The sequence below is a fragment of the Stenella coeruleoalba genome (genome assembly GCF_951394435.1).
Source record: "Stenella coeruleoalba genome assembly, chromosome: 11".
NCBI classification, from domain to species: Eukaryota; Metazoa; Chordata; class Mammalia; order Artiodactyla; family Delphinidae; genus Stenella; species Stenella coeruleoalba.
The window spans coordinates 24,418,113-24,441,757 of record NC_137157.1 but is presented as its reverse complement, the minus strand read 5'-3'; the positions used below and the strand labels follow the sequence as shown (position 1 = coordinate 24,441,757).

At 39.1% G+C, this 23,645-nt stretch overlaps 1 protein-coding gene across 1 annotated transcript in view; it reads left to right on the top strand.

The window, feature by feature from the left end:
• The window catches only part of CFAP54 (cilia and flagella associated protein 54), a gene marked incomplete at its 5' end in the record, with an annotated part of 297,105 nt that overhangs the window by 227,574 nt on the left and 45,886 nt on the right, over nt 1–23,645 (top strand). The window contains 2 exon segments of the mRNA XM_079935999.1: nt 16,957–17,130; nt 18,563–18,786. Coding sequence (XP_079792125.1) covers nt 16,957–17,130; nt 18,563–18,786 — 398 coding nt within the window.

Here is a 23,645-nt window from a genome sequence, read left to right as displayed (position 1 = left end):
GAATGAGAGGTTAGTGGAATTTAAACTTTACCTTACTGCTATGTTTTTTCTTACTTATGACGCCTTTGTTGGATAGTAAACTATAATGTAAACCTCCAAGTCAGGTCAGCAGTAACATAGATATTGAACAATCACTTACGCGTTTGCCCTTTCATTATTCAAGAAATATTTATTGAGTGCTTCTTGTGTGCTAAACACTTAGGTAGGTTCTAAGGAGCCACGTACTGGAATCTTACTTCCAGAAGGATATTTTAGGAATAACAGTGTCTAATTTTGCTTGGCATTAGGTGAGCATTGAGCCAAAGGGAATGAAAGTGTTAACTTTAACCTGATGGGGGTGGGAACAGTCTTCCTAAAGCCTCTGAAATCACACCTATACGCAGTAGCTTACTCTGCTGGTTGAGGTTAAGTCAGCCTTAGCTGAAGAGTTGTGTCTGAAATCATCTCCTTCATGACTCTCTCCTGAAGAATAGGTGGCCCAGACTATTTTCCAACCTGAAAATGGTTTGCCCTGAGGTTAAACCATCAGGTGGATTTTTATGCCAAGGTATTGTTTCCTTATTTTTATTGCCTTCATGCCTAGTAGGATTTTGCTTCATCAGATTTCCGGACCGTGGCCTGGATCTCAGACTGGGTGCATGGCCTTCCTTAGAGTCCCCATAGATAGGCTCCCAGGGGACAAAGCAGGGCAGTCTGGCAGCAGGGGCTGGTCGCCGCTTTTTTCTCTTGACACTGCTCGTCAACTCAGTTCTCCCTGGTTCAGAATGCCAGGAAGGCAGTCCTCTTAGAAGCACACATTATTGTTTTGCTACAAAGAGAATGCAATAGTAATAATGAAGAGGGTTCAACTTATACCTCGATCCTGTCAAACCATTTCATTTCTCTCAGCCTCATTTGTCCTAATCTGAAGGCTGTGTGAATTAGATTTATTTATGGATAAGACTAAAATCTGAAAACCTTAAGACTGTGATTCAACGTGGCTGAACATGGCTTCCAACATGGCTATTTCTTTTTCATAATGGCCCCGTATTACCTCTGAAACATCTGTCTACTTTATCCTAGACATTTTCTTGTTTTACCAGTTTTTAGGCCAGGGATAACAAATAAGTTTCACCTAAAATGCTGTATTAATCAGTTACTGGCAAAATTATACTGTGTACCGAACGACCCTAAAACTCAGTGGCTAGAACAACATGACTTCATTCTCTTACTTGTCTCATGTGTTCTGCTTCAGGCTGCAGGCTGAGTTCAGGTGTCCTCTGTGTACATTTGTTATGAGACCCAGGCTAAAGAGGCTGTGGCTACCTGGGGCCTGCTGTTCTCAGGGTATAAACCAGAGCACAAGACCAAGACCAAGCACAGAAGCACACTTGAGGCCTAAGAAAGGCCTCATTAAATCCCATTAGGCATAGCAAGTCATATGGCCAAGTCCAATACCAGTGAGGCAGGGAATTAGACTCTGCCTGTAGAGGAAGGAAGAGGGGTGTGAATGTTTGTGGAGTGGTAATCCAGACTGTCACTTATGACACGTTCAATCTATGGCTGGTAGCCACCTGAGAAGAATTCTGAACTTCTGTATGGAAACACTGGAAAAGGTGCTGCGGTGATCAGTTAGTAATGTCACCCGTGGGCAATGGCATCCCCTAACCAGATGATCTTAGTTGATCCAGATGGGCAGGTAGTCTCCATCTCAGCTCTGCTTATTACTAGAAGTTATGCTTTACTTTTCTATTTCAGTGGTTTTCCTAGCATCTTCCAATTTTCAGTTTTCATTTTGTACCATTAGCACTCCTTTACTGTTGTATCAAGATAGTAATTTGAAATGACCAAATTTTAAAGTCCAATTCATTTTGTATTTTGCCTTAAGAATAATAATTTTGCCCTCCAGTATTTTCCTAGCAGGCTGATCATTAATTCATGTTATGATTTCCCTCACTTCAGTATTTGGGTTGGAAGGAAATATTGAATCCCCAACTGATTGCTGCAAATACCCAGATGGCAGTGAGGTTCATATTATAATGAATCGCTAAAGGGCAACAATAACAATTTTAAATTGTTTGATTTTCCTTGCATTAGCATATATTAGCATGCAGGAGAAAACCCCCTCAGTGATTTACCTTCACTAGCATTGACCTGTACACGATGTGGTAAATGATATTCATTGTTTTTGTGTGCAGAGCCCTGTACCAGATATTTCCGTCCAGAGGGAGGGAGGAGTCACAGAACACACCAAGGAGTGGGTCTTGCCTTCCACGAGCTTCCAGTTTTTGGCCATCAGAACAGACATCTACTTTGAAATTATATAAATGCAGCTTTTAAGAGGACCATATTAATTAGTGGAGGCAGATTAATGTATTTTAATCTAAAGCTGGACACGGGTGGGGTGGGCATATGAGTTTATGAGGAACTTTTTTTTCTGGAAGAAGTACATGTGGGGCAGATACAAATGAATTGGAGGCATGGATACCAGATAGGAGGGGGAGCTCATCTTCTCAGCAGAGCAGTTGACAATCAGAGAAGCATGGTGACAAAATAGACCAGTCACGTGTGGAGGATGGAATATAGATCATCTTGCCAGAACCAGAAAGCAATTGTATGATGTCTATAGAACAATAAGAGAATTGAGTGTTGTAGCTGGTCCAATTTATTGAGGTTTCTTTTACATTGTCTTGTAGGAATAGAGACCCTGAAATGATGCTGGGACCATATTTAGATTGAATGCAAAAAACCATTTACTCCATGTCTACTTTGGGCCCAGTTATATTCAAATATACACCATCTTTTTGTCTTGATTTTCCTATGGGCTTAATAAAAAATTCAGCTAGGATTAAAAATTATTAAATTCTATAATACACTTTGAATTAAAAGCAACATTTAGGATTAGTGGTTCCGGATGCAGCCTCTCACAACTACATACACTTGATATATGGAAAAATATAAATATGTGTCATGCCAAAAATCAATGTTGATGAACGTACTGTCAGAACATAGAGATCTATGGAGCAGAACTGAGAATCAACTGACCGAGAATCAACGAGTACATGCTTTGCCTCTTGAAACAGAGAAAACCGTCCATCCTGAAAAAAATATGATTTGTCTTTCCCATACTGCCTTGCCCCTGGCTCAGAGACATGGGTCAATGCCAACTAAAAACTGGGATGTCATTCCTCTACTGCTCTCTTGGCTTTTTCTATTCCTCTGAGACACAATTTCCCATAGTGGTGGGGAACTAGGGAGACACATTATATCCTCAAATCCTGAATAATTAAACCATGTACAGGTGAGAATGGAGATAAATCATTCATGCTTACAACAGTGATTTTGTGTGTGTGTGTGTATGAGCATGTGTGTGTATATGTGCTGTATCAATCCAGAGTGTCAGCAGTTCATACAATGGGGGTATGATGAGAACCATCCTCAGCGAAGCAGAGCTGTCCTGGGCCGATGTCTGCAAGAGTCTAGATGTTCCACTCAGAGCTCTGCCCTTGGATCATGTAAATCTGAGAAAGGACGGTACCATGACCAAGGGCAGAGCATACGTTCTCCACTCTCTACTGTCAGACACAAGGCATGAAGAGACCCTATTCTAGACAGAGTCAACAGTGAGAAAATAAGAAACAACAGATGGCACATGTGAGAAAATATTGCCACATGAACGCAATGGGATGCTATCCTGAAGACTCAGAGGAAGATTGACCCTTGAAGGAACCAAAGGAAATCTTAACAAGATGGTTTGAAACTCTTAGCAGAGCCTAAACAGTCACTCCTGATGCTGTGTGCTGGTGCTTTCTTGTGTGATTTCATTTATCCTTTAGGAAAGTCCTGTGAGAGTGTCACTATGCACATTTATTAAATAAGGCAAGGTGCTGGGAGAGGTATTGAACTCCGGGTGATGGTTCACGGCTAATATAGACCCTCATCTATTCAATTCTAAAGGCAGTGCCCTGGATCGTTGTTTTGGGTGTGATAAATAAGTTTTACCAGGAAATCAAAATGCAGAATCGATACTTCTGGTCAACCTGTTGGCCTGAGCTGGCATGAAAGATACTTCTGCCCTCCCCAATACAAACCTATTACAAGGCTGGATAAAATAGAACCAAAATTGTTTTAATTTATAGCTGAGCATGAAATCAGGAAAGGGAGATCCCAAGTCACCAAAGTAAAATGAGAAATTTTAAGCAAGAGCTGCAGCTGAGCAGTCACTGGAGCAGGAACAGCCAGGGCTCGGGCTTGAATGCCTGGTGAAAGAAGGGGTCTGGAAAGAGGGCCCCGCAGGTAGGGGAAGTCAGAGCCTAGCTAACTGCATAACATTGGCAATCAGAGAGGGCTTGTCCACAAATTGAGGACTAGAAGTACGCTGCCCACTGGCCTGCGTAGCTGCAGAGCAACATGCCAAGTGCCCAGTGAGGGCCAAAAAGCAACCACAGGGGAGAAGTCAGAAACCACCTAAGACTGTGAGGTTGGAATTCACACCTCCTGAATGATGCAGGGAAATAAGCATAAATACTGGCCCAGAACCAGTGAAAGCATGCAGATCTGGCTGGGGATAGTGGAAACTGTTGCAAAGGGATACTCTTCAATGCAGGGTATAAGGGACTCTCCCTCCAAGAAATTCTTCTGAAGATAAATTTAAAGACAGCACAGATGACACCTGGACAAATTTTGGCATCATTTTTGGATTATAAAGAGGAAGAAAAAAATTGTAAACAGTCAGAAAAAGACCTTCTACAAAGGAACAGAAATTGAACTGGCCTTAATTTTTCTCTGTGATGTTAAAGACCAAATGACAGGGACTTCCCTGGTGGTCCATTAGTAAAGAATCCACCTTCCAATGCAGGGGACGCTGGTTTGATCCCTGGTCAGGGAACTAAGATCCCACATGCCGCGGGGCACCTAAGCCCGTACACCACAACTACTGAGCTCGTGCGCTTCAACTAGGGAGCCTGCATGCCGCAAACTACAGAGCCCACATGCTCTGGAACTCGCACAACTAGAGAGAGACGACCCACATGCCGTAACTAGAGAGAAGCCCGCGTGCCGCAACGAAAGATCCCACCCACATGCCTCAACATACATCCTGCATGCCGCAACTAAGACCCGACACAGCCAAAAATAAATAAATCTTAAAAAAAGAAAGACCAAATGACATTGGCCAAATATGTATCGAGGTTCTTTTTTTCTTTTAATTTAGTTCAATTTTTTGCATAGGTAATTTATTTTCAAGAATCACAACTCAAAAGTCATATAAGGGTATGGAGAGAATGTCTCCCTTCCATCTTCTCTGCAGGTGCCTCAGTTCTCCTCCCCAGAGGCAGTCAGTGTTGTCAGAATATTAAGGTCCTATTCCTGCTGTAACAACCATAAATTTAGTGGCTTAAAGCAACACAATATATTATCTTACAGTTCTGGAGTTCTGAAGTCCAAAATAGGCCTTACTGGGCTAAAATTAAGGTGTCAGCAGGGCTACATTCCTCTGGAGGCATTGGGGGAGAATGTTTCCTAAGCTTTTTCAGCTTCTAGAGACCACCTGAGTTTCTTGGCTTGTGGCCCCTTCCTGTAGCTTCCAAGCCATCAGAGTAGCATCTTCAGTCTCTCTGACTCTGATACACTCAGTCTTCTGTTTCCCTTTTCTACATATAAAGACCCCTATGATTACACTAAGCCCACATGGATAACATAGGATAATCTCCCCATTTCAAGGTCAGCTGACAGGCAACCTTAATTCCATCTGCAACCTTAATTCTCCTTTGCCCTGTAACCTAACATATTCACAGGTTCTGGGGATTAGGGCATGGAAATCTTTAGGGAACCATTATTCTGCCTACCACAATTGGTTTCCTGTGTTCTCTACCAGAGATATCACATGCTTATACAGACTGTCAAGGTTCTGTTACAGAGGACAGAATCCACTCCGATTCATTTAAGCAGGAGGAGGTTTATTAAAGGACTTTCAGAATCCCTGTGAGGGCTAAAGAAACAAATTCCAGGCTGAGCCTCCAGAAATGACTAAGCCATACATAACTGGATCACCAAGGCAATGCAGGTTTTTGTTTTCTTTTGTTTTATAAAGTGTCTTAGTCTGTTCGTGCTGCTATAAGAAAATACCACAGACTGGGTAGCTTATATATAAACAACAGAAATGTATTTCTTACAGGTTTGGAGGTTAGAAGTCCAGTATCAGGGCACCAGCAGATTCAGTGTCTGGTGAGGGCCCGCTTTCTGGTGCATAGATGGTGCCTTCTTGCTTTGTTCTCACATGGTGGAAAGGGCTAGGGCTCTCTGGAGCCTCTTTTATAAAGGCACTAATACCATCACTTTGGGGGGTTAGGATTTCAACATACGAATTTCAGGAGGGTGGGAACACAAACGTTCAGACCATAGCATAAGGGAAGCTGTAGAATCAGAAATCTGCCTGCAAAATAGGAAGACTCTGCTCTAGCTGCAGCCTCACCAACCACACCACCTCTGCCAGAATCCACACAAGCAAAAGATGCTTTGACTCTTGTCTTCCGCACCACTTAGCACAGTGCCAACTTCAGGTCTTTCGTGAATGCACTGAATTGGTGATACCTAAATCTCATCCAGGGCCCTAGCTGCAAGGAAACCTCAGAAATGGGATTTTTATCTCTGCAACTTCTTCAATATAGGTAAGCACGTTCAGAGATTAGGAAAAATGTTGAGTGAACCAATATGGTGCACACTAATACACTGATATATTTTTCCCTTAAAAACACAAATAATAGGGCTTCCCTGGTGGCACAGTGGTTGAGAGTCCGCCTGCCGATGCAGGGGACACGGGTTCGTGCCCTGGTCTGGGAAGATCCCACGTGCCGCGGAGTGGCTGGGCCCGTGAGCTATGGCTGCTGAGCCTGCGCATCCGGAGCCTGTGCTCCGCAGCAGGAGAGGCCACAACAGTGAGAGGCTGGTGTACTGCAAAAAAACAAACAACAACAAAAAACAAATAACAGTATAGCCATTAGTATGCATAATTTTATGCTCCTTCCTCATTGCTTTTCTTCAACCTAATGTAAGTGTATCTGTTGGCAGTTCTTTTCAAATCAATACGTAGCTTCTTTTTATTGTTGCATAATCTTTATAAAGATGCACCATAATTAGTCTTCCTTTGATAGATATTTAGGTTGTTTCTACCCTTTTGCTATTACATACAAATTTGCTTTAGATATATATGTGAGATATATATATATATATATATATATCTCACATATATATCTATTGATCCAATAGATATACTAATCTATGTACAAAGTTTTGCACATATATGATATATATGTACATTTATAAATGTCATATGTATATGATTTATATATATAGTATATGTATAATTATATATGTATAAAATTTTGTTCATAAGCTAGTATATTGATTGGGTCAATTCCCATAAGGAAAATTTCTGGATCAAAGGGTAGAATCATTTGTAATTTTGATAAGGTTTGCAAAACACCTTCCATAAAGGTTATGCCAATTTGTTTTCCTGCCAGTAATTAATAAAAGGTCATTTTTCCCCATACCTTTGTTGATACAGGTATATTATAAAAAATTTTAAACCTTTGTCAATATAGTAGGAAGGGAAGATTTAATTTTAATTTACACATCTGGACGAGGGGAAGATGGCGGAAGAGTAACACACGGAGATCACCTTCCTCCCTGCAGATACACCAGAAATACATCTACACGTGGAACAAGTCCTACAGAACACCTACTGAACACTGGCAGAAGACCTCAGACCTCCCAAAAGGCAAGAAAGTCCCCACGTACCTGGGTAGGGCAAAAAAAATAAGAATAAACAGAGACAAAAGGATGGGGATGGGACCTGCACCAGTGGGAGGGAGCTGTGAAGGAGGAAAGGTTTCCACACACTAGGAAGCCCCTTCACGGGCTGAGACTGTGGGTGGCGGAGGGGGAAAGCTTTGGAGCTGGAGCTGCGGAGGAGAGCACAGCAACAGGGGTGCGGTGGGCAAAGCAGAGAGATTCCCACACAGAGGATGGGTGCTGACCGGCACTCACCGGCCCGAGAGGCTTGTCTGCTCCCCCGCTGGGGCGGGCGGGGCTGGGAGCTGAGGCTCCAGCTTCGGTCGGAGCGCAGGGAGAGGACTGGGGTTGGCAGCGTGAACACAGCCTGAAGGGGGCTAGTGCACCACGGCTAACCAGGAAGGAGTCTAGGGAAAAGTCTGGACCTGCCGAAGAGGCAAGAGACTTTTTCTTCCCTCTTTGTTTCCTGGTGTGCGAGGTGAGGGGATTAAGAGCGCTGCTGAAAGGAGCTCCAGAGACGGGCGTGAGCCGCGGCTAAAAGTGCGGACCCCAGAGACGGGCATGAGACGCTAAGGCCGCTACTGCCTCCACCAAGAAGCCTGTGTGCGAGCACATGTCACTATCCACACCCCCCTTCCGGGGAGCCTGTGCAGCCCGCCACTGCCAGGGTCCCGGGATCCAGTGACAACTTTCCCAGGAGAACGCACGGCGCGCCTCAGGCTGGTGCAAAGTCACGCTGGTCTCTGCCGCTGCAGGCTCGCCCCACACTCCGTACCCCTCCCTCCCCCCGGCCTGAGTAAGCCAGAGTCCACGAAGCACCTGTTCCTTTAACCCCGTCCTGTCTGACCGAAGAACAGACGCCCTCCTGCGACCTACACGCCGAGGCGGGGCCAAATCAAAAACTGAGCTCCCAGGAGCTGTGAGAACAAAAAAGAGAAAGGGAAATCTCACCCAGCAGCTTCAGAAGCAGTGGATTAAAGGTCCACAATCAACTTGATGTACCCTGTATCTGTGGAACACATGAATAGACAACAAATCATCTCAAATTGAGGAGGTGGAATTTGAGAGCAAGATTTATGATTTTTTTCCCCTTTTTCTCTTTTTGTGAGTGTGTATGTGTATGCTTCTGTGTGAGATTTTGTCTGTATAGCTTTGCTTCAACCATTTGTCCTAGGGTTCTATCCATCCGTTTTTTTTATTAATATTTTTAATTTTAATAACTTTATTCTTTCTTTCTTTCTTTCTTTCTTTCTTTCTTTTTTTCTTTCTCTCTTTCTTTCTTTCTTTCTTTCTTTCTTTCTTTCTTTCTTTCTTTCTTTCTTTCTTTCTTTCCTTTCTTTCCTTTCTTTCCTTTCTCTCCCTTTTATTCTGAGCCGTGTGGATGAAAGGCTCTTGGTGATGCAGCCAGGAGTCAGTGCTGTGCCACTGAGGTGGGAGAGCCAACTTCAGGACACTGGTCCACCAGAGACCTCCCAGCTCCACATAATATCAAATGGCGAAAATCTCCCAGAAATCTCCATCTCAACACCAGCACCCAGCTTCACTCAACGACCAGCAAGCTACAGTGCTGGACACCCTATGCCAAACAACTAGCAAGACAGGGACACAACCCCACCCATTAGCAGAGAGGCTGCCTAAAATCATAATAAGTCCACAGACACCCCAAAACAACCACCAGACGTGGACCTGCCCACCAGAAAGACAAGATCCAGCCTCATCCACCAGAACACAGGCACTAGTCCCCTCCACCAGGAAGCCTACACAACCCACTGAACCAACTTTAGCCACTGGGGACAGACACCAAAAACAACGGGAACTACGAACCTGCAGCCTACAAAAAGGAGACCCAAAACACAGTAAGATAAGCAAAATGAGAAGACAGAAAAACACACAGCAGATGAAGGAGCAAGATAAAAACCCACCAGACCTAACAAATGAAGAGGAAATAGGCAGTCTATGTGAAAAAGAATTCAGAATAATGATAGTAAAGATGATCCAAAATCTTGGAAATAGAATAGACAAAATGCAAGAAACATTTAACAAGGACCTAGAAGAACTAAAGATGAAACAAGCAATGATTAACAACACAATAAGTGAAATTAAAAATACTCTAGATGGGATCAATAGAAGAATAACTGAGGCAGAAGAAGGGATAAGAAACCTGGAAGATAAAATAGTGGAAATAACTACTTCAGAGCAGAATAAAGAAACAAGAATGAAAAGAACTGAGGACAGTCTCAGAGACCTCTGGGACAACATTAAACGCACCAACATTTGAATTATAGGGGTTCAAGAAGAAGAGAAAAAGAAAGGGACTGAGAAAATATTTGAAGAGATTATAGTTGAAAACTTCCCTAATATGGCAAAGGAAATAGTTAATCAAGTCCAGGAAGCACAGAGAGTCCCATACAGGATAAATCCAAGGAGAAATACGCCAAGACACATATTAATCAAACTATCAAAAATTAAATACAAAGAAAACATATTAAAAGCAGCAAGGGAAAAACAACAAATTACACACAAGGGAATCCCCATAAGGTTAACAGCTGATCTTTCAGCAGAAACTCTGCAAGCCAGAAGGGACTGGCAGGACGTATTTAAAGTGATGAAGGAGAAAAACCTGCAACCAAGATTACTCTACCCAGCAAGGATCTCATTCAGATTTGATGGAGAAATTAAAACCTTTACAGACAAGCAAAAGCTGAGAGAGTTCAGCACCAACAAACCAGCTTTACAACAAATGCTAAAGGAACTTCTCTAGGCAAGAAACACAAGAGAAGGAAAAGACCTACAATAACGAACCCAAAGCAATTAAGAAAATGGGAATAGGAACATACATATCGATAATTACCTTAAATGTAAATGGACTAAATGCTCCCACCAAAAGACACAGATTGGCTGAATGGATACAAAAACAGGACCCATATATATGCTGTCTACAAGAGACCCGCTTCAGACCTAGAGACACATACAGACTGAAAGTAAGGGGATGGAAAAAGATATTGCATGCAAATGGAAACCAAAAGAAAGCTGGAGTAGCAATTTTCATATCAGACCAAATAGATTTTAAAATAAAGACTATTAGAAGAGACAAAGAAGGACACTACATAATGATCAAGGGATCGATCCAAGAAGAAGATATAACAATTGTAAATATTTATGCACCCAACATAGGAGCACCTCAGTACATAAGGCAAATACTAACAGCAATAAAAGGGGAAATCGACAGTAACACATTCATAGTAGGGGACTTTAACACCCCACTTTCACCAATGGACAGATCATCCAAAATGAAAATAAGGAAACACAAGCTTTAAATGATACATTAAACAAGATGGACTTAATTAATATTTATAGGACATTCCATCCAAAAACAACAGAATACACATTTTTCTCAAGTGCTCGTGGAACATTCTCCAGGATTGATCATATCTTGGGTCACAAATCAAGGCTTGGTAAATTTAAGAAAATTGAAATTGTATCAAGTATCTTTTCTGACCACAATGCTATGAGACTAGATATCAATTACAGGAAAAGATCTGTAAAAAATACAAACAAACGGAGGCTAAACAAAACACTACTTAATAATGAAGTGATCACTCAAGAAATCAAAGAGGAAATCAAAAAATACCTAGAAACAAATAGCAATGGAGACACGATGACCCAAAACCTATAGGATGCAGCAAAACCAGTTCTAAGAGGGAAGTTTATAGCAATACTGTCCTACCTTAAGAAACAGGAAACATCTCGAATAAACAACCTAACCTTGCACCTAAAGCAATTAGAGAAAGTAGAACAAAAAACCCCCAAAGTTAGCAGAAGGAAAGAAATCATAAAAATCAGATCAGAAATAAATGAAAAAGAAATGAAGGAAACAATAGCAAAGATCAATAAAACTAAAAGCTGGTTCTTTGAGAAGATAAAAAAAATTGATAAACAATTAGCCAGACTCATCATGAAAAAAAGGGAGAAGACTCAAATCAATAGAATTAGAAATGAAAAAGAAGTAACAACTGACACTGCAGAAATACAAAACATCATGAGAGATTACTACAAGCAACTCTATGCCAATGAAATGTACAACCTGGAAAAAACGGACAAATTCTTAGAAATGCACAACTGCCAAGACTGAATCAGGAAGAAATAGAAAATATGAACAGGCCAATCACAAGCACTGAAATTGAAACTGTGATTAAAAATCTTCCAACAAACAAAAGCCCAGGACCAGATGGCTTCACAGGCGAACTCTATCAAACATTTGGAGAAGAGGTAACACCTATCCTTCTCAAACTCTTCCAAAATATAGCAGAGGGAGGAACACTCCCAAATTCATTCTATGAGGCCACCATCACCTTGATACCAAAACCAGGCAAGGATATCACAAAGAAAGAAAACTACAGGCTAATATCACTGATGAACATAGATGCAAAAATCCTCAACAAAATACTAGCAAACAGAATCCAACAGCACATTAAAAGGATCATACACCATGGTCAAGTGGGATTTATTCCAGGAATGCAAGGATTCTTCAATATTCACAAATCAATCAACGTGATACACCATATTAACAAATTGAAGGAGAAAAACCATATGATCATCTCAATAGATGCAGAGAAAGCTTTTGACAAAATTCAACACCCATTTATGATAAAAACCCTGCAGAAAGTAGGCATAGAGGGAACTTTCCTCACCATAATAAAGGCCATATATGACAAACCCACAGCCAACATTGTCCTCAATGGTGAAAAACTGAAAGCATTTCCTTTAAGATCAGGAACAAGACAAAGTTGCCCACTCTCACCACTCTTATTCAACATAGTTTTGGAAGTTTTAACCACAGCAATCAGAGAAGAAAAGGAAATAAAAGGAATCCAAATCGGAAAAGAAGAAGTAAAGCTGTCACTGTTTGCAGATGACATGATACTATACATAGAGAATCCTAAAGATGCTACCAGAAAACTACTAGGGCTTATCAATGAATTTGGTAAAATAGCAGGATAGAAAATTAATGTGCAGAAATCTCTGGCATTCCTATACACTAAAGATGAAAAATCTGAAAGTGAAATCAAGAAAACTCTCCCATTTACCATTGCAACAAAAAGAATATAATATCTAGGAATAAACCTACCTAAGGAGACAAAAGACCTGTATGCAGAAATTTTTAAGACACTGTTGAAAGAAATTAAAGATGATACAAATAGATAGAGCCATATACCATGTTCTTGGATTGGAAGAATCAACATTGTGAAAATGACTCTACTACTCAAAGTAACCTAGAGATTCAATGCAATCCCTATCAAACTACCATTGGCATTTTTCACAGAACTGAAAAAATTTTTTCACAATTTGTATGGAAACACAAAAGACCCCTAATAGCCAAAGCAAACTTGAGAACAAAAAACGGAGCTGGAGGAATTAGGCTCCCGGACTTCAGACTATACTACGAAGCTACAGTAATGAAGGCAGTATGGTAGTGGCACGAAAACAGAAATATAGATCAATGGAACAGGATAGAAAGCCCAGAGATAAACGCACACACATATGGTCACCTTATCTTTGATAAAGGAGGCAGGAATGTACAGTGGAGAAAGGACAGCCTCTTCAATAAGTGGTGCTGGGAAAACTGGACAGCTACATGTAAAAGAATGAAATTAGAACACTCCCTAACTCCATACACAAAAATAAACTCAAAATGGATTAAAGACCTAAATGTAAGGCCAGACACTATAAAACTCTTAGAGGAAAACATAGGCAGAACACTCTATGACATACATCACAGCAAGATCCTTTTTGACCCACCTCCTAGAGAAATGGAAATAAAAACAGTAATAAACAAATGGGACCTAATGAAACTTAAAAGCTTTTGCACATCAAAGGAAACCATAAACAAGGTGAAAAGATAACCTTCCGAATGGGAGAAAACATTTGCCAATGAAGCAACTGACAAAGGATTCATCTCCAGAATATACAAGCAGCCCATGCAGCTCAATAACAAAAAAACAAACAAACCAATCCAAAAATAGGCAGAAGACCTAAGTAGGCATTTCTCCAAAGAAGATATACAGACTGCCAAAAAACACATGAAAGAATGCTCAACATCATTGATCATTAGGGAAACGCAAGTCAAAACTACAATGAGATATCATCTCACACCAGTGAGAATGGCCATCATCAAAAAATCTAGAAACTATAAATGCTGGAGAGGGTGTAGAGTAAAGGGAATACTCTTGCACTGCTGGTGGGAATGTGAATTGGTACAGCCACTATGGAGAACAGTATGGAGGTTCCTTAAAAAACTACAAATAGAACTACCATATGACCCAGCAATCCCACTACTGGGCATATACCCTGAGAAAACCATAATTCAAAAAGAATCATGTACCAAAATGTTCATTGCAACTCTATTTACAATAGCCCGGAGACAGAAACAACCTAAGCGTCCATCATCGGATGAATAGATAAAGAAGATGTGGCACATATATACAATGGAATATTACTCAGCCATAAAAAGAAACGAAATTGAGCTATTTGTAATGTGGTGGATAGACCTAAAGTCTGTCATACAGAGTGAAGTAAGTCAGAAAGAAAGACAAATACCGTATGCTAACACATATATATGGAATTTAAGGAAAAAAATGTCATGAAGAACCTAGGGGTAAGACAGGACTAAAGACACAGACCTACTAGAGAATGGACTTGAGGATATGGGGAGGGGGAAGGGTAAGCTGTGACAAAGCGAGAGAGTGGAATGGACATATATACACTACCATACGTAAGGTAGATAGACAGTGGGAAGCAGCCGCATAGCACAGGGAGATCAGCTCAGTGCTTTGTGACCTCCTAGAGGGGTGGGATAGGGAGGGTGGGAGGGAGGGAGACGCAAGAGGGAAGAGATATGGGAACATATTTATATGTATAACTGATTCACTTTGTTATAAAGCAGAAACTAACACACCATTGTAAAGCAATTATAGTCCAATAAAGACGTAAAAAAAAATTTACACATCTCTTACTAGGACTAAACTTAAGCATCTTTTGTGTGAACTCTCTGCATATGATTTGCTCTTTTTTTTTTTTTTTTGCGGTACATGGGTCTCTCACTGTTGTGGCCTCTTCTGTTGCGGAGCACAGGCTCCGGACACACAGGCTCCGGACACACAGGCTCAGCGGCCATGGCTCATGGGCCCAGCCGCTCTGCGGAATGTGGAATCTTCCTGGACTGGGGCATGAACCCGTGTCCCCTGCATCAGCAGGCAGACTCTCAACCATCGGGCCACCAGGGAAGCCCTTTTTTTGGGGGGGGGGGGTTGGTTTTTTTCCGTTGCCTTTTCTTTAAACATTTGTAGAAGCTCTTAATTATAGAAATCAACCCTTTAACTGTGATACTATTTGCAAATATATTTTTTCAATTATCAGTTATTATTTAGCCTTCTTTATGGTGGTTCTGTCCCATGAAGAAACTTTTTATTTCTAAATGGTATACGTTATTAAACTTTTCTTTGATAAGTTTTGCATTTATGTCATAGTTAGAAAGGTTTTGTCCCTATTCTGTGACTATGAATTAGTTCTCCCATGGACCCTTTTACTAATTTATGGAAACCTATTTGGAATATATAAAAAATAACAAATGGATACAATTTTAGTTTTTCCAGATGACCACCCTATTTCTGTACTTTTTACTCATTTCCTATTGATCTGTCTATTCAGGTTTCAGTACCACACAGTTTTAATTATTGTAGCCTTATAATATATTTAATATCTATTAAAGTAAATCCCCACTCATTACTCTTTCTTTTCATAATTGTTTTTCTTGTCTTTTATGGCTTTTTATTTTTACTTTGGAAGCAGCTTGTCTAGTTAAAAAAGCTCTCTCATAATTTCATTGGAGTTTCATTACCTTTATATTTTATCTTAGAAACAACATTTTTCTTCTATTGAGTCATCTTAACCAAGAATATTTTATGTCCTATATTTTTTAGTTCATGCCTTTTAAAAAAATATTAGTCCCTTAAGAGTGTTTTAATGTTTTCTTTAGATAGATCTTGTATACTTCTTGTCAGGTTTATTTCTGGATATTTTACCTTTTTATTGGTATTGCAAAATTTTTTCATTAGATTTCTACTGGTTGTTGTTTTCGTGTGGAGGCTATTGATGTCTCTATATTAATTATCTTTAGGTATTTTTCTCCACTTTATCTTTTTTGAGCAAAGTCTGGGTCAGTAAATGTTTTTATAAAGGGCCAAATAGTAAATATTTTACACTTTGTGGTCTCTGTTGTAGCTATTCAACTCTGCTGTGTTAATGTGAAAGGAACCATAGACAAAATGTAAATGAATGAACATGGCTGTATTCCATTAAGGCTTTAGTTATGGACACTGACATTTGAATTTCATAAACTTTCACATGTCACAAAATACTATTTTTAAAATTTTTTCAACCACTTAAAAATATAAAGACCATTCTTAGCTCATGGGTCATACATAAACATGCATGGGCCTGATTTGTCCCATGGAGTATAGTTTCTCCCTTATGGATTTAGTTAATTCATTTGAAATGCCATCAAATTAATGCCTGTATTTATTCAAGTTTCCTTTTTCTTATTTTTTGGTAATACAAACAATGCTGCCATGAGTACCTTCTGCAAGACTCCTGGTACACATATATGAGTATCTGCATTTAAAATTTTATTAGACCCTGCCCAGGAATTTGCTTTCACAAGTGCTGTATGAGAATTCTGGTTTCTTCACATTATTAACAATATTTATTATTTTGAGATTTTAGTTTCTGTTAATTCCTGAGGAATGTGAAATGGTATTTCATTTTAAATTGCATTTATCTGATTTTTAATTATGCTAAAAATTTTGTCCATTTGGGTTTCCTTTTGTATGAGTTGCCTGTTGAAATTTTTTGCCCATGTTTCTGTTGAACTAGCTGACTTTTTCTTATTGATTACATAGTAGACAAAATATAATTTGTGTATTCTAAGTATCTTTTCTCAGTCTATGGTTTGTCATTTAACTTTGTGTTTGGTGTCTTTTGTGATATAAATTTTTTTTTAATTGAATGCAGCCCTAAGCGTCAGTATTTCGTTTATGAGTTTTCCTTTTCTTTTTTCACATATGGTTATTTTTCAAGGAAAGCATATTTGTATTCCAATTTTTTTTTTTTTTTTTTTTTTACTTTCAGATAACTACCAAGTTGCCTTCCAGACTGCCTGTACATTCTCTTACCCTAGTGATGAGATATATGAGAATGTAGATACTGGGGAAGAAACCCCAATTAAAGTGGATATTACATGGATTCTTCTGCTGCGCTATTATATTCACCTGCAAAGAATTAATAATATGAGCAAACTGCTAGGTAGGCCTTTTCTGTGTTAAGAAAGAATATATTCCTTTCCAGGAATATATTGTTTAAACTTATTGTTTAAGTCATATTTCTTATTTAGAATTATAAAATACTTTTGACTTCTTTCTGAGTGAACTCTCATCAGAAGATGGAAATTTTAGGGGTTCTTAAACTGAGATACGTGGACCTTTGGATAGAACTGTATTTCAATGTATTTGAAAACGTCCTTAGAAGGAGGCATCCAGAGGCATCCCCCAAGACTGCCAAAGTGGTGTGGGGGTCAAAACGGTTAAGAATCAGAGTGACCATAATGTGACAGCTTATAAAATGAACAAGGTGAAATTTTGGCTTTAAGGAGAGAGTGTTCCAGTATCCAGTATGTAAAGGGGAAGATAGGATATTTAACTCCACGAAGTTTTGGATTTTGTTCAGTTTTTTTTTCTTTTAAATCATTGATTTAAAGATCTAAAGAATATCCAGAAAAACGTGTATAATCTGCTTTAAATCAGTTCCTCCTATGTTTTTGTGACAATGTGTTTATCTGTGGCCATAAAATTGGTGATTCAGTGTTGCTTATTGGCAAACAGTTGGAAAAGACAGGTTGACCATGCCAGTGCCCAGTGATGGAGAAGCCAGCAGGGCAAATAGGCCGAGTCACGGGGTGGCTCAGCATGGTTATTGGGAGTTAGCGATGGGATGGACAAGCACTCAGAAAGGTGTTGGGTAGAAGGTGCATTGTGATGGGGCCAAGAGTTCAATGTCAAGGAAGTGGACATGAGCCAGCGCAGCAGGCCCTGGTGATGCCCTCCCCCTTATCAACTCAGCTCACTTCTGGATTCACCTGCTGGGGCTTCCCATGTCAATCGCCCACATTTTACTGCTTTCTGCTCTGGGCTTTCTCAGAAGTTACTACGACCCAGCATGCAGGCAGGACAGCCTGGAAGTACCAGGGATTCCACACACTCAGCAGTAACCTGAGGTAGGGAACTGGTAGATAGTTGTAACATTGATGGAACAATGTTACATGTTTTTTCCAGGAGGTCCTCAGCAGGACTGAGCCCTCCTTGTCCATAGCTGTAGCCCTTTCATAACTCAATCTCATTGGCTCTTTTCTTCTCTCTATCACACTTTTCCTGTTCTCTCACTTGACATCGGTTTTCAAATAAATTACCTGCACCTACATTTTTGCTTTAAGTTTTTTTGGGGGGGAAAACCCAAAATAAGACAGCTAGATAGAATATTTTGCATTGCTAAGCTTGGCCAGAAGCAATTCTATTAGTGTATAAGCTTGAAAAATGGAGGAAGGTCATGGGCAGCCACTAGCTGAGGTGGGGATATACAGGAATAAAGTTAATGAGTAAAGGCCAACAATATTGAGACCATTTTGTTATCTAACATGACTCTATATTAGTGTTTTGGTTTTTTTTTTTTTTTTTTCTTTAAGCATCTCTGAAGCCAGGATCTGGAATGTCTTTGCCAGGTGACACACTTCTCACTTCTCTTTTCAACTCTGGATTGATTTTGCGCCAAAAAGAAATGCATTTTTTCCTTAAAAGATTCTTACAGCTATATTCTTCTTCTTGTATTGATGAATTTCCAAAAGAACTATTTCAAGTCATAGAAAATCCATCTTTTCCAGAAAAATTCTTATATGACTCATCAAGCAAGGTAATGTTTCAAAACGTTATATGTTTCTGTAACACTTCTTAGAATCATCCTTATATTTCCGAAAGAAGCACATTAACCTCAATGCTGGCACAAAGGTTTCTAGTTCCCTCAGAGTTCCTGGGAAGGCTTGTTTCTGTTTTACCAGAGAGAGGCCAACCAGACATCCTGGATTTTCTGTTTTCTTATGTCCTGTTCTGCTGCTCTCATAAATCTTCAAAATGTCTCAGAATTTTCTATATTCCTACACATAACAGTATCTCTCAGGGAGTCATTTTGCCAAGAAGTTATACAAATTTCAATATAATCACCCTATAAGAAAACTAGACTGAGTTTCTAAATCTATGCCCAATTTCTGTACCTTTGTTTTACACATGTAATTAAAAAAATGCATTCTGTGTATTTTTTGCAATCATGATTGTGATAAATAGTAAAGGGAAGGTTTTTTAAGTAAAGTTAAAAGCTTGAAGGTTTGTTTTTTTTTGAGGGCGGCAAGTGTTATTAAATTGGATGGGCTTTCCCAAAATATGTAATATGGAAACTTCTTTTAAGTTACCTATTGAAGAGACATAAAAAGAGGAGTATGAATGATTTTTTTTTTAAGCTACTGGGGTCTTGAATAATAGTAGTTTTAAAATAAACTATCAAAATGGATGAATTGGAAGACACAGAAAAAGTACAGAGTTTTAGTAAAAATAGAGATTTGTTTCAAATTTGTTATATTCAACAAGCATATGTTGAATACTAACAATATGCCAGATACTTTTATCTGGTAGAGGAAGCGGGAATGGATAAGGCATAGTCGCTGTGCATAGTTCTGGTGTGGTAGCAGAGAGAGATGGGTAGAGTTATAGCACAAAGGAAAATTGCAGTACTTCAGGGATGCTTTTAAAGAGAAAATGGCAGGGTTAACAGCAGAAAGAATATGAAAATTAAAATGTTATTTCTACTGTCAATAACGTGTAGGGCTGATGGGCAAAGTGTAAACGAAAGGCAGTTATCCAAGAAAGAGCTGATGAAGTAACCAAGCTTATGACCATAGGAATGGAAAGGAAGAGATGGATGTAAAAGATATGGCTTCAGTAAAATTGAAAACAAAACAAAACAAAATAGCTTAGTGACCCTGTGTAGATGGAAAGTGAAGACAAGAGAATGATCAATGTTTATTTCATCATTTGGAACCTCTGTGATCATTAGAGCATGGTAACACCATTAGCAGATACAGTGGAGGCGAGAGGGTGAGAATGTTTGTGGAGAAGGTTGGTATGTTCAGCTCTGAGATACAGAGTTTGAGATACTAGAAAACTTAAGAGGACATAACGTAAGTTTTCAATATGTATTTGTGAAATGAATAAATCAAGTCATTTGCGTAGAATTCTTTCTAAAATAGGAAAATAACATTCATTTATTTTGAATTATCTTGACTTTGGACTTCACCATACAGTACTTTAATTTTTATAATTATAGACTTGCCCATACCAGACACGTTCATGTTTCTGTTTTCAACTATCCGAGAGAAGTGACCTGAAAATGTGGCTTGTTCCAAATGGGAACCTTTTCTCATTTTATCCTACTGGAGTATAGTAACCTTATGTTTGGGGTAAATAATAATAAAATTTTTTTTTTAAATCATTCTTTGGAACAAGAGAGTAGGGTGACTGTGAATAAACTGTGATTTTAAAAGTAGTGGAAAGACCTACTAAGGAATATTTAAGAATTCAGTTAAAGAAGTGATCCTCAATTGGGGTTATGGAGTTGGCCCCAGGGCAGTGTATTGGAATCCACATAGGAGGATTTTTCAAATTACTTTCTGGATTCTGGGGTATTGGGATGGCCAATACTCAGCATCTCCATTTCCTGCCCCAGATTCTAAATCTTTGAGAAATAAAAGAGTAAGCCATGGTGGAATTAATAAATATACAACTTTATGAATCACAAAGTTGATATTGTAGGATACGGTTTATATTTACTGGTAAATGGTCTCCCTAGTCGTGATTAGCAAAGTTTACAGTTCTACCAATCCAGGCTTGGGGGTTTTGGCAGGGAGAGGGATCATTACAGGCCTACTTAAAATCTGTGGGGACAGAAACCCTTTAAAATCTGTTGCATGAAGGAGCAGAGACTGTTCACTTCCTACAAACAGTATGCTCATAAGCAGAGAGAGCAGAATAATGCATATTCAAAATTCTTTTTCTCAGATTCACCAATGAAGTAATTCTCTTGAGGGAGAGGAGTGAGAGGAGGTGGAAAGGCCAGGAATGTATCATTGATGTCTGGCCCTCCACAGTGCAGGAAACTGTGGAGTGGGGTTACATCGTTTCCATCTAACACCAGAGTCTGGTTCACCCATCCTCGGGACCGAGACTACCTTGAGGTTTACTGCCACATGTCCCAGACGCTTCAGGTGTTTTGGAGTAGGGGAGAGAGAATGGGAAGGTTGAGAACTATAGTTTCAATGGATGTATTCTTGTGAATATTTTATAAGAGTTTGGAAACTAATATGTGTGATTTCGTAAATACTGTTCTGAAAGGAGCTTTGCTTGAATATTTCAGTATTAAGGGCAGCCCATCATTATCCAGTTCCTAAGGATGATGCTGCAAACGTACAACCTTGAATACAGTGTAAATATCAATACATGTGATATTTCGAATGGTAGCAATATTATCAAAGAGTTGTTTCACCTGCTCTTTTTTTGGGGGGGGGGCAGATATAATTAGTGTAACACTCTCCCAGGATAATCAGCTCCGGAGATCACTGCCACTTGCCTGACAGGTGCAAGCCACCTAATCATGTGTTTGTTTCACTGGGGTAGACAGAAAACGAGCATAAAGCCTTTGGATTTTTAAAAAAATATCCTCCAAGCTTGGCTGATTTTTATAAAAACATTTTTGAGCCTTTAATCACTCAGGAGGCTATTTCAGTCAAACTCTTTCCATACTTTGATACAACCTGCTTTTCCTCCACAAAGAAGTAGATGCATTTCCAGAACCATCATTGCTACATGTCATGCTCATCAGCTTTGTGAAGCTGTATGTTGTCAAGTCTATTGAAGCTTTGTGATGGAAAAACAAAAGTGCTAAACAAATTACATTAAAAATTCCCCAAACCAAAAAGGACATGATTAAAATGCTGCACAGTGCTGAGTTATTCATGTTTAGACCGTGACAGACTGTGTAAGGTCAAATATTTCATTAGTGCAAAGTGATTTGTTGGTTATAGGACGTGGTGAACAAGAGTGCTTCTGGTAGGTCTGTTGTTTCATTCCTTTCAAACAATAAATCAAACATATAAAAAGTACTCAGTGTATAGCCCATTGACTAACTTATGTAATTAATCCCATTAGCAATTAGATATTATATTTTTTAAAGTGAATATAAAATTCATAATATAAATATAAATATAAAAAATATTTATAGGACATTCCATCCGAAAACAGCAGATTATACTTTCTTCTCAAGTGTGCACGGAACATTCTCCAGGATAGATCACATCTTGGGTCACAAATCAAGCCTCAGTAAATTTAAGAAAATTGAAATCATATCAAGCATCTTTTCTGACCACAACACTATGAGATTAGAAATCAATTACAGGGAAAAAAACGTAAAAAACATAAACACATGGAGGCTAAACAATACGTTACTAAATAACCAAGAGATCACTGAAGAAATCAAAGAGGAAATCAAAAAATACCTAGAGACAAATGACAATGAAAACATGATGATCCAAAACCTATGAGATGCAACAAAAGCAGTTCTAAGAGGGAAGTTTATAGCTATACAAGCCTACCTCACGAAACAAGAAAAATCTCAAGTAAACAATCTAAAGGAACTAGAGAAAGAAGAACAAACAAAACCCAAAGTTAGCAGAAGGAAAGAAATCATAAAGATCAGAGCAGAAACAAATGAAATAGAAACAAAGAAAACAATAGCAAAGATCAATAAAACTAAAACCTGGTTCTTTGAGAAGATAAACAAAATTGATAAGCCACTAGCCAGACTCATCAAGAAAAAGAGGGAGAGGACTCAAATCAATAAAATTAGAAATGAAAAAGGAGAACTTACAAGAGACATCACAGAAATACAAAGCATTCTAAGAGACTACTACAAGGAACTCTATGCCAATAAAATGGACAACCTGGAAGAAATGACAAATTCTTAGAAAGGTATAACCTTCCAATACTGAATCAGGAATAAACAGAAAATGTGAACAGACCAATCACAAGTAATGAAATTGAAACTGTGATTAAAAATCTTTCAACAAACAAAAGTCTAGGACCAGATGGCTTCACAGGTGAATTCTATCAAACATTTAGAGAAGAGCTAACACCCATCCTTCTCAAACTCTTCCAAAAAATTACAGAGGAAGGAACACTCCCAAACTCATTCTATGAGGCCACCATCACCCTGATACCAAAACCAGACAAAGATACTACAAAAAAAGAAAATTACAGACCAATATCACTGATGAATATAGATGCAAAAATCCTCAACAAAATACTAGCAAACAGAATCTAACAACACATTAAAAGGATCATACACCATGATCAAGTGGGGTTTATCCCAGGGATGCAAGGATTCTTCAATATATGCAACTCAATGGATGTAATACACCATATTAATAAATTGAAGAATAAAAACCATATGATCATCTCAATAGATGCAGGAAAAGCTTTTGACAAAATTAAACACCCATTTATGATAAAAACTCTCCAGAAAGTGGGCATAGAGGGAACCTACCTCAACATAATAAAGGCCATATGTGAGAAACCCACAGCAAACATTCTCAATGGTGAAAAACTGAAAGCATTTCCTCTAAGATCAGGAAGAAGACAAGGATGTCCACTCTCACCACTATTATTCAA